Raw genomic sequence first — 12,091 nt, 5'->3', positions numbered from 1 at the left:
GGTCTGGATCAGCACGCCTTGTTCACCTGGTAGGTTAACAGTGCCATGGGAGGATGCTGTAGATGAGGCGTATGAGAGGAAGAAACTGCGGTATACTCAACTAGCCACTGAAGCGGAACAGAGAGGATGGAGAGTCCGGGTTTACTCAGTGGAGGTGGGTTGTCGAGGATTTGTGGCACACTCTACAACCCGGTTTCTCAGAGACGTCGGATTCAGTGGCCAAGAGTTGCGTCACACAGTGAAGAACTTATCTGAAGCAGCAAAGAGGAGCAGCAACTGGCTATGTTTGAGACGGAAAGATTCTGGTTGGAGATCTCAAGCACAATAGAAAGAAAGAAACGCTGATGTACAGGTAAGTAAGCAGGGCTGAGTTGAGTGTGGGAAGGAGTGGGGTGATGCTGGGATGCCAGAATCACCGTCGAGCCCTCTTGAGGTGTCGTGGGCTAGTCGACGAAACACCGAGGATGGAAGGTGCCCACTTGAAGACCCCAGAGATGTACCCTACTTAGCTCAATCCAGACGGTTGTCATGATGATGTGATGGGGAGACCGCACTGTGGTTGATCCCCAGAGCCAGCATCGCAGCCGTTGTGTGTGCTGATGCGCTAGGGAGGCAAATAAGCTGATCCCTGGAGCCAGCATTACCCTTCATCAACACCAGGCAGAAGGATATCTACATCATCATATGGAAGGAAATGTAAATGGATGGAGACACAGATGGATCACATTAGTTTACTGTAATGCTACGTCTTAGTTGGTGCTTATCTTGGCGAGAGCCGAGTTCAAATCAGCATGAAGTTTTAACATCGACTCTCGTGTAATGGAAATCATCAACCAATCTTTTTTATATTTATGATATAAAACAAGCATGAAGTTAAACGTCATGTATAAAAGCATTAAACTCAATGACATGGAATACTTGGTTTAATTTCGAATTGACTGAATGTACTGCTCATGAAATAAGTTTGATCCAACTTAAAACAGTGCTTCCACTTTTATGCAAACGCTGCCTGAAGATTGTTACATAAAAAAACACTGTGATACACTGCAACCTTTAACTGTTAGTATAGGAAATCCGGAATAGTCTGGAAGAAAAATACCGGAGCATTATTACATCAGGGACAGTTGTCTCTTTATTACATACTTGAGCAATTCAAATTAGGATAAGATTTGAGAACTTTTTCAAAGTTCAGTTTCATCCTTTCAGGGCTCTACATTTAGATTTTGTACTACTGGCCCCTTGAGCCACTGAGGCAGTGTTTTTACTGGCCCGGATAAAATTTTAATTGGCCCAATAATAAGTACAAAACTCTATCACCCTGCTCGGCAAGTTAATAGCAGAGTAATGTATTAGGTTGTGTGTTAGCACCATTCAAAAATAAAAATAAAAATCTTATGGATTATTTGTTTAACCATTCTGATTATGTGTATACCATATGTTTAAATGGTAATAGCTGATCTATTTTTTAAATCTGACTTTTTGTAAATTTAACATGTTTTGACTAGATGACAATATAAAAATAAAATAATGAGTTATCTGCAATAAATTCACCCGATGTTTAATTTTTAAACTGTTATTGTGTTATTTTATATACTGTTATTTTTGGCTTCAGAGTTGCTACAGTGTCAGTAAATTAAAGAAAAAACTGTGGAAATCTGGTACTCCTAAACTACATGGACAGTGCGAGAAATTGAAGTTCTGGTAGAAATTTTGGCCAGACACCAAAATCTTGCCGAACTCGACAAAACTCACAGAATAGTAAAATATATTAAATCTTTTCTCAAATTACTGTTTAATGCCAACATTAGGAGAACCGTGCAGAATTGCATGAACTGCATTATTCTACTGTAGGCATTCAAGAAATGTATTCATTAAATTAGCCATGTGCTCCCTCAGTGCTTTCTTCCACAGCAATATGTAAGAATCTAAAACACGCTACATTAAAAACCAGAGCAATACATCAATAGCTGCCATCTTTCAATATGCCTTGCAGATATTGTACATCCGGTTCACACACCATATAAACGAGCCGACTGCACTTGAAAACTGCATTGTGAACACAAACAAACTCGGTCTTGAAAAAAACTGAAAGGGGGGAAAAAAATAAAATGAAAAAAAGTAAAACTTTAGCTGGCATGCATATTTTTTCGTGATGGTTTTTCACTTCCGTATGTTTAGTAATGTGTACGGTAACCAAAGAGAGCCCACTTCTCAAATAAAAAAAGTGGCTAAGCCTTTTAATATATGCTGTTATATTATTTCAGCCATTTAACATGCACACATTGGCATGTTTGTCGGAAAATGAAAATACTGTATTCAAGATTTGAAAATGTGTACAAATGATACTTGTTTTTTTACAAGCAAACCAGCAATCGAGCTGTTACCATGTTAACAGCAACACTAAAAGGTTAATGGATTTATAATAATCCTAATAATAAACACTATTCAAACAATCGTAATAAAAATAAATCAATCATTGTCGCTTGTAGCCTCGCCAAGTCCGCACCAATCTTACTACTGATACAAACGAGTCCTGTAAAGATTGTGAATTTCTGACCTGAGCACAGATCACACAAAAACCTGTATCCAAAATCAAAAGATTTCACAATTCAATCCCATTGTCCAGCTTCAATGTAGCGTAGCTGAGTATTCAACCGTGCATCTTTTTTTGCTGCAGTCACAGCAGCAGACACCTGCTATCTTGCGAACTATTACTGTGGATATCAGGGCAACTAAATGTTGAATTCCCAACAAAAAAGCTGCTGTTTTATCTGCTAGTCTCGGAAACTGACATTTGTTTCACTGTTATCTTGAAGCCAGATTAAGTCTTTCTTCCACTCCACTCCATATTGTAATGGTGGGTCCCGAGGGAGGGGCGGGGCCAGCACGCTCTGATCGTCACCAACCAGGAAGTGGGCGCCCTGCGGATTGGGGCCGTGGTCAGCGCGCTGGAGTGAACGTGAAAACCCAGCCTGTACTTTTCCACCGAGTAAGGTTACCTGCAGTCAGGCTGGGGCCCCGACCCCTCCCTTTTAGAAGGTTCTGTGGATCCCTGGGCTGGGGAATTTGCCCACAGCTGCCAACCTGGGACTTTCCAGCCAGGTGAGGTATCTCGCTCCGGATTAGCTGGAGCTGGCACTGCCTCCCTCCAGCTCCCATATAAAAGGGAGTGGGAGCTGGATACCAGGGTCGAATGGAAAAGAAGTAGATGTGGACACGTCTGGAATGTGACTTGTTCGAGAAATAAAAATTAATTTAGCCCTTGAGAACTTGTCTTGTGTTTTCCTTCTTGACATTGCTACAATATTTTCGTCTTAATTTTTTTTTCATAATTTCTTTATCATTATTGATTTAAACACTTTACTTTTGGCTTATTGATGCAGTTGGTTGCTTAAAAATTGGAAAAACTGCCATGTCGAGGTAACGAGTAATACCAACAGCACTTCAGTACATAGTCTCTGAAGTGCGTAGTCTCAGACACTTTTTGGCACACTGATCCATTTTCCTGCGTTCATGAAACAGAAGCCATGTGCACTACTATATATATTATACAGTTAAAAAATGTTACAGGCCCATTTCGGCCTGTGGTGCTTCATAACTACTGGCCAAACTGCGATCAATACCGGGCCGCCGGGCCATGGTTAATGTCGAACCCTGCCTTTTGATTCCAATCCATTCGTCTTCACGGTCCTCTGCCTACCTCTCTGCACCAATTGCGTGAAATATCAATGATTGTATTAACATCCCCCGAGACACCTTTCAGCATCTTGTGCAAATACTGGTCCAACCTATTACTAAGGTACAGGTCCTAATAAAGTGCAAAAGCATTACTTTTTTTTTTCTTGAACTGTTTTGGTTGCATACAAGACTGATACTGCATGCTTGTATGCAGTTTGAAATCATGGTTGTTGGGGGTTTTTTGTGTTATTTTTTGTGTTATTTTTTCAAAGAACACCAAACCTGTATCCAAATCGGCGTTGCATTGTGTTATTAATGTGTATGGCGAAGAAAGACGAGTCTAACAAAAACAAATATCCTGCCTCTTGACATGGTACACATACTGTAAATAAAATTGCACTCAAAATGTAAAACTACAGCATTTTTTCCATAGAACAATGGGGTTGCATTCTAGCACAGATATTGGCATTTGTTTGTGTTGCAAATCTTTAACTGACAGTCCATGACCTACTCTACATTCATCCTACTCCCCCACATGCTGTAAACCCCTCCATTTCCTTTCTTGTGCACTCACAGTGTGCTTATTTTTTATGCAGGGACAGATGTCTGGTTCCTCTCAAACTGGCCTTGGAGTCCAAGAATATGAAGCTGGCACAGAATGCCCTCACTGGAATGCAGGTGTGGTCTCCCTCAGTGATGATCATTTGTGTTTTTATGGATGCTAAAATAATGGGAGGTGGGAAAATATGTTTTTAAGCCAGTGTAACAGGAAGGATTCTGTCCCCTTCTTGTGAGATGAGGTTAAAAAGGGTCTATGCCACAACTGCAGATGAGCCTAGCTTGTTTGCATAGTCACCATTTCATGCCTAACTAACCACCAAGCCAATGTGCGTGGCTTCTGGAGTTTGTACTCTTTTAAAGAAAATAAATAGAAAAAATGAAATCATCAAAAATTTTTTTTTTTTTTTTTTTATTCTGGAGAAATATATATCTCAGGATGAGTCATTGTCTAAAAAATAAAAAAATACAGAAGCAACTTTTGTGTGTCAACAGGAACAGCAGAAAAGAGTCTCCAGTTTTAAACAAAATATCCTAAGAAATGAAATTCACGGTTAACATATTGTGTGCATCATTCATATATGAAAATTAGATCGGGCAGAGAGAGACCATAATTAAATTTGTGTTGGTTACACACACAATATACTTTTTTAAAAGTACTGAAAAGATAATAACACAAAAGGTATTCTGTAATGTGGCTTACTGCACACCCTGTCGTGGGTCATTGCTTACATAAACCACGCAACCTCTGGTCTTGCAGTTAAAAACATCTCTGAAACACCTGGATTTCATGTAATATTATTATCTAATAATGGATGCCAAGCCATCTCTAAACCTATAACAGTTTTCAAAGCTGTATCTGTTGTTGTTAATACTTCTAAAATCACTGCCCTCCATCTGCAGAAGCTTCTGTCTGAAGAGAGATTCATATCCATGGAAACGGATGCCGCGGAAAAGCAGCTTCTGAATCAGATGCTGGATGCTGTCAAAATAACCCCATCCCTTCATGAAGACTTGCAGGTCGAGGTTATGAAGGTATGACACTGGAAGCATCACATGACTACTCTGTTTGGCTGCAGTGACATTGCAATGAATAATAATGCTACAGTAGAGATTCAATCATCCAAATGGCTTTGAACTAGACAGTATTCAAGCTGTTTGTCAGTGCTGCAAATCAAGCAGAACAGTAGCTTTCTCTCTTAATAGGATCTGGAAGATGGCAATATCAGGTCTGAAAGGTGCATTAGGGAGAAGCAGATTTGTTGAATATTCGAACACTGCTTGAAATGTATTCAGTAGCTATAATAACCCTGTTTGTATCAGTCATTGAATCTATTAATGACTTGTAAAATATATCATGCATAGGAAACCAATGCATAAATTGTGTCTGAAATAAATAACACACATTCTACTATAAATGTCTCTTTTTTTTCTTTAATAGGGAATATGATGAGGTAGCTGGATGTTTTCCAGCTAATTCAAAATTATACATTTTTAAAGAAAAAAAAACACAAAGCATGTTTTTATAAATACTTAAACATTTATGCTTCTTATTTTTTACCAAGCACAGTTTTGAACTTCTGTAGTGATTTTAAAGTGACATTTAATAAACACTTTCTATTCTGCATATTTTGCAGTGTGCCACTTGCTCGCAATTGTATACAAACAAAACTGCAATATATATATATATATTGCATGTGGTAACTTGGCAAATAAATATAAATAACAAAACAAAGTATTATTATTATTATTTATTTCTTAGCAGACGCCCTTATCCAGGGTGACATACAATTGTTGCAAGATATCATATTATACATTATTTCACATTATACAGATATCACATAATTTTTTTTACATACAATTACCCATTTATACAGTTGGGTTTTTACTGGAGCAATCTAGGTAAAGTACCTTGCTCAAGGGTACAGCAGCAATGTCCCCCACCTGGGTTTGAACCCATAACCCTCTGGTCAAGAATCCAGAGCCCTAACCACTACTCCACACTGCTGCCCTGTTGTCAACAACAAAGAGTTGTCAGTAATGCGTACCTCACTATGAAGGTGCATTACCTGGGCTCAGTATAAAACACAGATACTGTCTTTTCAATAAAGGTGGATTTGCAGCAGAAAACAACAACCTGTCTAAAAACAGGCCCTCACCAGACTGTTTGCGGCCACACCACCTCCCCTAACCTTAGTCTTTGTCTCTGTCTCCTATCACATACAGTGCTTGAAACATATAGAAACATAAACACAGTTTAATGCTTTCATCGTTCTCAAATTATAATGCAATTTGCGATTTTAAATAAATAAGTAATGATTTTATAAAATATACATCCTGTATCCCTTTTCTTACATCTCCTCACTCCTACCTGCTTCTCAGCAATATTGGTTTTGTCTGCCAACACACACAAATATCAGCTTTCTGAATCTTCATCTAACGTCTTGTCACTTTCTCTTGTCATTCCTAAAGATTTTGCTGTGCATAACGTATTCCTCTAACTTTGAGATGAACAGTGACTCCATTTTGAAAATTGCTGAGGTAAGCTTCTCCCTCATGTTTACATTGTTTGGTGGAGGTTCCTTAACTCTGAAATCAATGGTTTTGTTGGCTTTTAAGATAACCTGATGCCAAAGGTGGTACTGTGCTATACATAAGCAGATAATGGTGATATTTGTGTAACAGTAAGTAGCTTAAAGTGGTTGTACCTTACAAAATAATGTATAAATCTTACCTGTCATGCACTTCCATTCACTGTATATGTCTCAAATGTGCAGTTTTGAAGTACACATGTTATAGCAAAATTGTATGGGAATTTTAAATCAAGAGTTCTGGTACTCCACTAAGTTAATACAAGCTCTCAGTTTGCTTGCCTTGTCTTCCAGGAAGTCTGTTACTGCTTCACTGCAGTATCTTCAGGGTCAAATCATCTGACTGGCTGCAAAGCATGCCTGTCATTGGGGGGAAGTAGCTGGAAGCAAAACTGCACATTTGAGACCTACTGTATATTGTGAATTGATACCCATGGCCAAGAAAATGTTTGGAGCTATGTCATTAGCTACAATTACTAAACTGTAGGCATAGAACTAAAATCCCATGTGACAAGGCATAATTTAACTGCAGAATTTAGGACATAAAGTCTCCTTACAAACACTGCCAAGTATTGAAACACACTGGCTTCATAAAGGGGTCATTTTGCAGTTAACACAAAACATTTTTGGTCAGATTTTTTACTTTAATTGGACCAGAGAAGAGATTACACGTTTTAAATAAAACAGACACAGTATTTTTTATTCCTATGAGCTGCTGGAAGACGATCCCAAAATACACATTCTAGATGTGAGTTACATAAAACTGCCTTGGCTAAGGTAAAAAGTAATATATATATATATATATATATATATATATATATATTAGTGCCTGTAGTAAGTATTCTCCCCCCTTGGACATTTTCACATTTTAAATGTTTTTTTTATCCTTTGATTTACACAAGCTACTCAACACTTTGAAGAGGCAAGAGAATTTTTATTGTGAAACAATAAAAAGTATTCACCCTCCTGAGTTAGTACTTGGTAGAACCACCTTTGGCAGCAATTACAGCTGTGAGTCTTTTGGGGTAAGTCTCTACCAGGTTTGCACATCTGGATCGTGCAATATTCGCCCATTCTTCTTGGCAAAATTGTTCAAGCTCTGTCAAGTTGGATGGGGATCGTTGGTGGACAGCAATCTTCAAGTCATGCCACATATTCTCAGTCGGATTCAAGTCCGGGCTTTGACTGGGCTACTCTAGGACATTCACTTTCTTGTTTTTAAGCCACTCCAGTGTCACTTTGGCTGTGTGCTTGGGGTCATTGTCCTGCTGAAAGGTGAATCTCTGTCCCAGTCGTAGGTCTTTTGCAGACTGAAGCAGGTTTTCCTCAGGGATTTGCCTGTATTTAGCTCCATCCATTTTGCCCTCTACCCTGACAAGTTTCCCAGTCCCTGCCGATGAAAAGCATCCCCATAACATGATGCTGCCATCACCATGCTTCACAGTAGGGATGGTGTTACCTGGGTGATGTGCTGTGTTGGGTTTGCGCCAGACATAACGCTTTGCATTTAGGCCAAATAGTTTAATTTTTGTTTCATTGGACAACAGAATCTTTTGCCACATCTTTTCAGAGTCTCCCACATGCCTTTTTGCAAATTCCAAGCGGGATTTTACATGGGCTTTCTTCAGAAATGGCTTCCTTTTTGCCACTCTTCCATACAGGCCAAATTTGTGGAGTATCTGAGCTATTGTTGACACATGGACAGTTTCTTCCATCTCAGCCATGGAACGCTGTAGGTCTTTCAGAGTTGTCATTGGCCTCTTGCTGGCTTCTCTGACCAATGCCCTTCTTACCCGGCTGCTCAGTTTGGGAGCATGGCTTGCTCTAAGCAGATTCTGGGTGGTGCTGTATACCTTCCACTTCTTAATGATTGACTTGACTGTGCTCCAAGGGATATTCAATGCCTTTTGAAATCTTTTTATACCCCTCTCCTGATCTGTGCCTTTCCACAACTTTATCCCGGAGTTGTTTTGAAAGCTCCTTGGTCTTCATGGTAGTATATTTGCTTTGAATGCACTACCAAACTGTGGGACCTTACAGAGACCGGTGTATTTAATCTGAAATCATGTGAACCACTTTTATTGCACACAGATGGACTCCATTTAACTTATTGTATGAATTCTGAAGGCAATTGTTTGCACCTGAGCTTATTTAGGAGTGTTATAGCAAAGGGGATGAATATTTATCTAATAAAGACTTTTCAGGTTTTTATTTTTAATTGAATTGTTCCCCCCCCCCTTTTTTCACACATTTAAAGTGTTGAGTAGGTTGTGTAAATCAAAGGAAACAAAATCCAATTTAAATGCATCAAGATTTCAGGTCGTAACACAACAAACTGTGAAAACGTCCAAGGGGGGTGAATACTTACTATAGGCACTGTGTGTTTGTGTGTGTGTGTATGTGTGTGTGTGTGTGTATATATATATATATATATATATACAGCTCTGGAAAAAATTAAGAGACCACAGCAAAATTATCAGTTTCTCTGGTTTTACTATTTATAGGTATGTGTTTGGGTAAAATGAACATTTTTGTTTTATTCTATAAACTACTGACAACATTTCTCCCAAATTCCAAATAAAAATATTGTCATTTAGAGCATTTATTTGCAGAAAATGACAACTGGTCAAAATAACAAAAAAGATGCAGTGTTGTCAGACCTCGAATAATGCAAAGAAAATAAGTTCATATTCATTTTTAAACAACACAATACTAATGTTTTAACTTAGGAAGAGTTCAGAAATCAATATTTGGTGGAATAACCCTGATTTTCAAGCACAGCTTTCATGCGTCTTGGCATGCTCTCCACCAGTCTTTCACATTGATGTTGGGTGACTTTATGCCACTCCTGGCGCAAAAATTCAAGCAGCTCGGCTTTGTTTGATGGCTTGTGACCATCCATCTTCCTCTTGATCACATTCCAGAGGTTTTCAATGGGGTTCAGGTCAGGAGATTGGGCTGGCCATGACAGGGTCTTGATCTGGTGGTCCTCCATCCACACCTTGATTGACCTGGCTGTGTGGCATGGAGCATTGTCCTGCTGGAAAAACCAATCCTCAGAGTTGGGGAACATTGTCAGAGCAGAAGGAAGCAAGTTTTCTTCCAGGACAACTTTGTACTTGGCTTGATTCATGCCAAAGCTGCCCGATTCCAGCCTTGCTGAAGCACCCCCAGATCATCACCGATCCTCCACCACATTTCACAGTGGGTGCGAGACACTGTGGCTTGTAGGCCTCTCCAGGTCTCCGTCTAACCATTAGACGACCAGGTGTTGGGCAAAGCTGAAAATTGGACTCATCTGGGGGTGCTTCAGCAAGGCTGGAATCGGGCAGATTTGTCTTTGTGAAGGACGCATGAATCAAGCCAAGTACAAGGTTGTCCTGGAAGAAAACTTGCTTCCTTCTGCTCTGACAATGTTCCCCAACTCTGAGGATTGGTTTTTCCAGCAGGACAATGCTCCATGCCACACAGCCAGGTCAATCAAGGTGTGGATGGAGGACCACCAGATCAAAACCCTGTCATGTCCAGCCCAATCTCCTGACCTGAACCCCATTGAAAACCTCTGGAATGTGATCAAGAGGAAGATGGATGGTCACAAGCCATCAAACAAAGCCAAGCTGCTTGAATTTTTGTGCCAGGAGTGGCATAAAGTCACCCAACATCAATGTGAAAGACTGGTGGAGAGCATGCCAAGACGCATGAAAGCTGTGTTTGAAAATCAGGGTTATTCCACCAAATATTGATTTCTGAACTCTTCCTAAGTTAAAACATTAGTATTATGTTGTTTAATAATGAATATGAACTTATTTTCTTTGCATTATTCGAGGTCTGACAACACTGCATCTTTTTTGTTATTTGACCAGTTGTCATTTTCTGCAAATAAATGCTCTAAATGACAATATTTTTATTTGGAATTTGGGAGAAATGTTGTCAGTAGTTTATAGAATAAAACAAAAATGTTCATTTTACCCAAACACATACCTATAAATAGTAAAACCAGAGAAACTGATAATTTTGCAGTGGTCTCTTAATTTTTTCCAGAGATATATATATATATATATATATATATATATATATATATATATATATATATATATATATATATATATATATATTCTTAAGACATATTGGAAAAGTACATAGAACACAACACTTAATTCTAGAACAACTTTATAGACTTCAAACAGACCTTTGACATCATTTGAAACTAGGGATGTGACAAGTTTTAAGGATGTATGAAATCACAGAGAAACTGGTCAGACTAATAGAAAACATATACAGCAAGTCTGTGAGTGCAGTTAGAACAGACAGGAAGCTGACAGAATGGGTCATGATAACAGTAGGAGTAAGGCAAGGATGCATATTGTTGACAGATTTGTACTAGAGGTAGTTATGGCTTTATCACTAAAAGATGAGATGGCAGGAGTCATGTTATATGGAAAACTAGTGAATAGCCTTAGAGATGCTATCGACCTGATAGCAGTGTTCAAAGAGGATTTACAAAGAATAACTGACAAGGTAGATCAGGAAAGCAGGAATTTTGGACTGAAAATCAACGAGAAGGCAAAAACCACGACAGTCGGGAAACAAGTGGGAACATTTTTTTTATTTTTGAGGCTTGTTATTGAAGAATGGAAAATGTGAGGATGAGATAAAGAAGAATCAGACTAGCTGATGCTACTTTCAGAAGACTTCACAGGATATGGAAGGCTAAAGACATTTTGGTAAAAACAAAAATTAGAGTGTGTGAGACAACTTGCATTCAGGAACTGTTATATGGGTCAGAATGCTGGAGCATAAGGAAATCTGATGAACGTAAAATATTAACTGCAGAAATGAGCTGGCTATGGGGAATACTAAGTGTCTCTAGCATGCAAAAGATAACGAACAAGATCATTAGAAAGTGGCTGAAACCGGAAACAAAGACAATTGCGATGTTTCGGTCAAGTATCAAGAATGGACACTGATAGAATACCCCTCATGGCAATGCACACAGAGTACATGGAATAAGATCTAGGGGAAGACCGAGGATTCACTGGATAGATACCATCAGGAATGACCTGCAGCAGAAAAGATTAACGATGAACTAAGCTGTGGAGTTGGTGCAATACAGAAAGGCATGGAGAGCATCGTCACTGCTGAGCTGACAGAATGTGTGTAATGTGTGTGCTCTGGGCTAGTTGGTGTAGATATTGGGTAAGCAAATAAACTGTGCTGTCAACTTTATGACAAATGATACTATTTGTTCAGTTAAGAGGAGGCTT

General features: G+C 39.0%; 1 protein-coding gene across 4 annotated transcripts in view; it reads left to right on the top strand.

The window, feature by feature from the left end:
* LOC117411314 (brefeldin A-inhibited guanine nucleotide-exchange protein 3-like) overlaps window positions 1-12,091 on the top strand; it is a 130,952-nt gene that overhangs the window by 30,623 nt on the left and 88,238 nt on the right. For all 4 annotated transcript variants that reach the window (XM_059025419.1, XM_034018637.3, XM_059025417.1 and 1 more), the window contains exons 3-5: window positions 4,275-4,356; window positions 5,140-5,271; window positions 6,709-6,777. In XM_059025419.1, coding sequence (XP_058881402.1) covers window positions 4,275-4,356; window positions 5,140-5,271; window positions 6,709-6,777 — 283 coding nt within the window. The remainder of the gene's footprint in view (window positions 1-4,274; window positions 4,357-5,139; window positions 5,272-6,708; window positions 6,778-12,091) is intronic.

Source organism: Acipenser ruthenus, chromosome 6 (assembly GCF_902713425.1).
Source record: "Acipenser ruthenus chromosome 6, fAciRut3.2 maternal haplotype, whole genome shotgun sequence".
Taxonomy (NCBI): domain Eukaryota; kingdom Metazoa; phylum Chordata; class Actinopteri; order Acipenseriformes; family Acipenseridae; genus Acipenser; species Acipenser ruthenus.
This window is presented reverse-complemented; position numbering and strand designations above follow the sequence as displayed.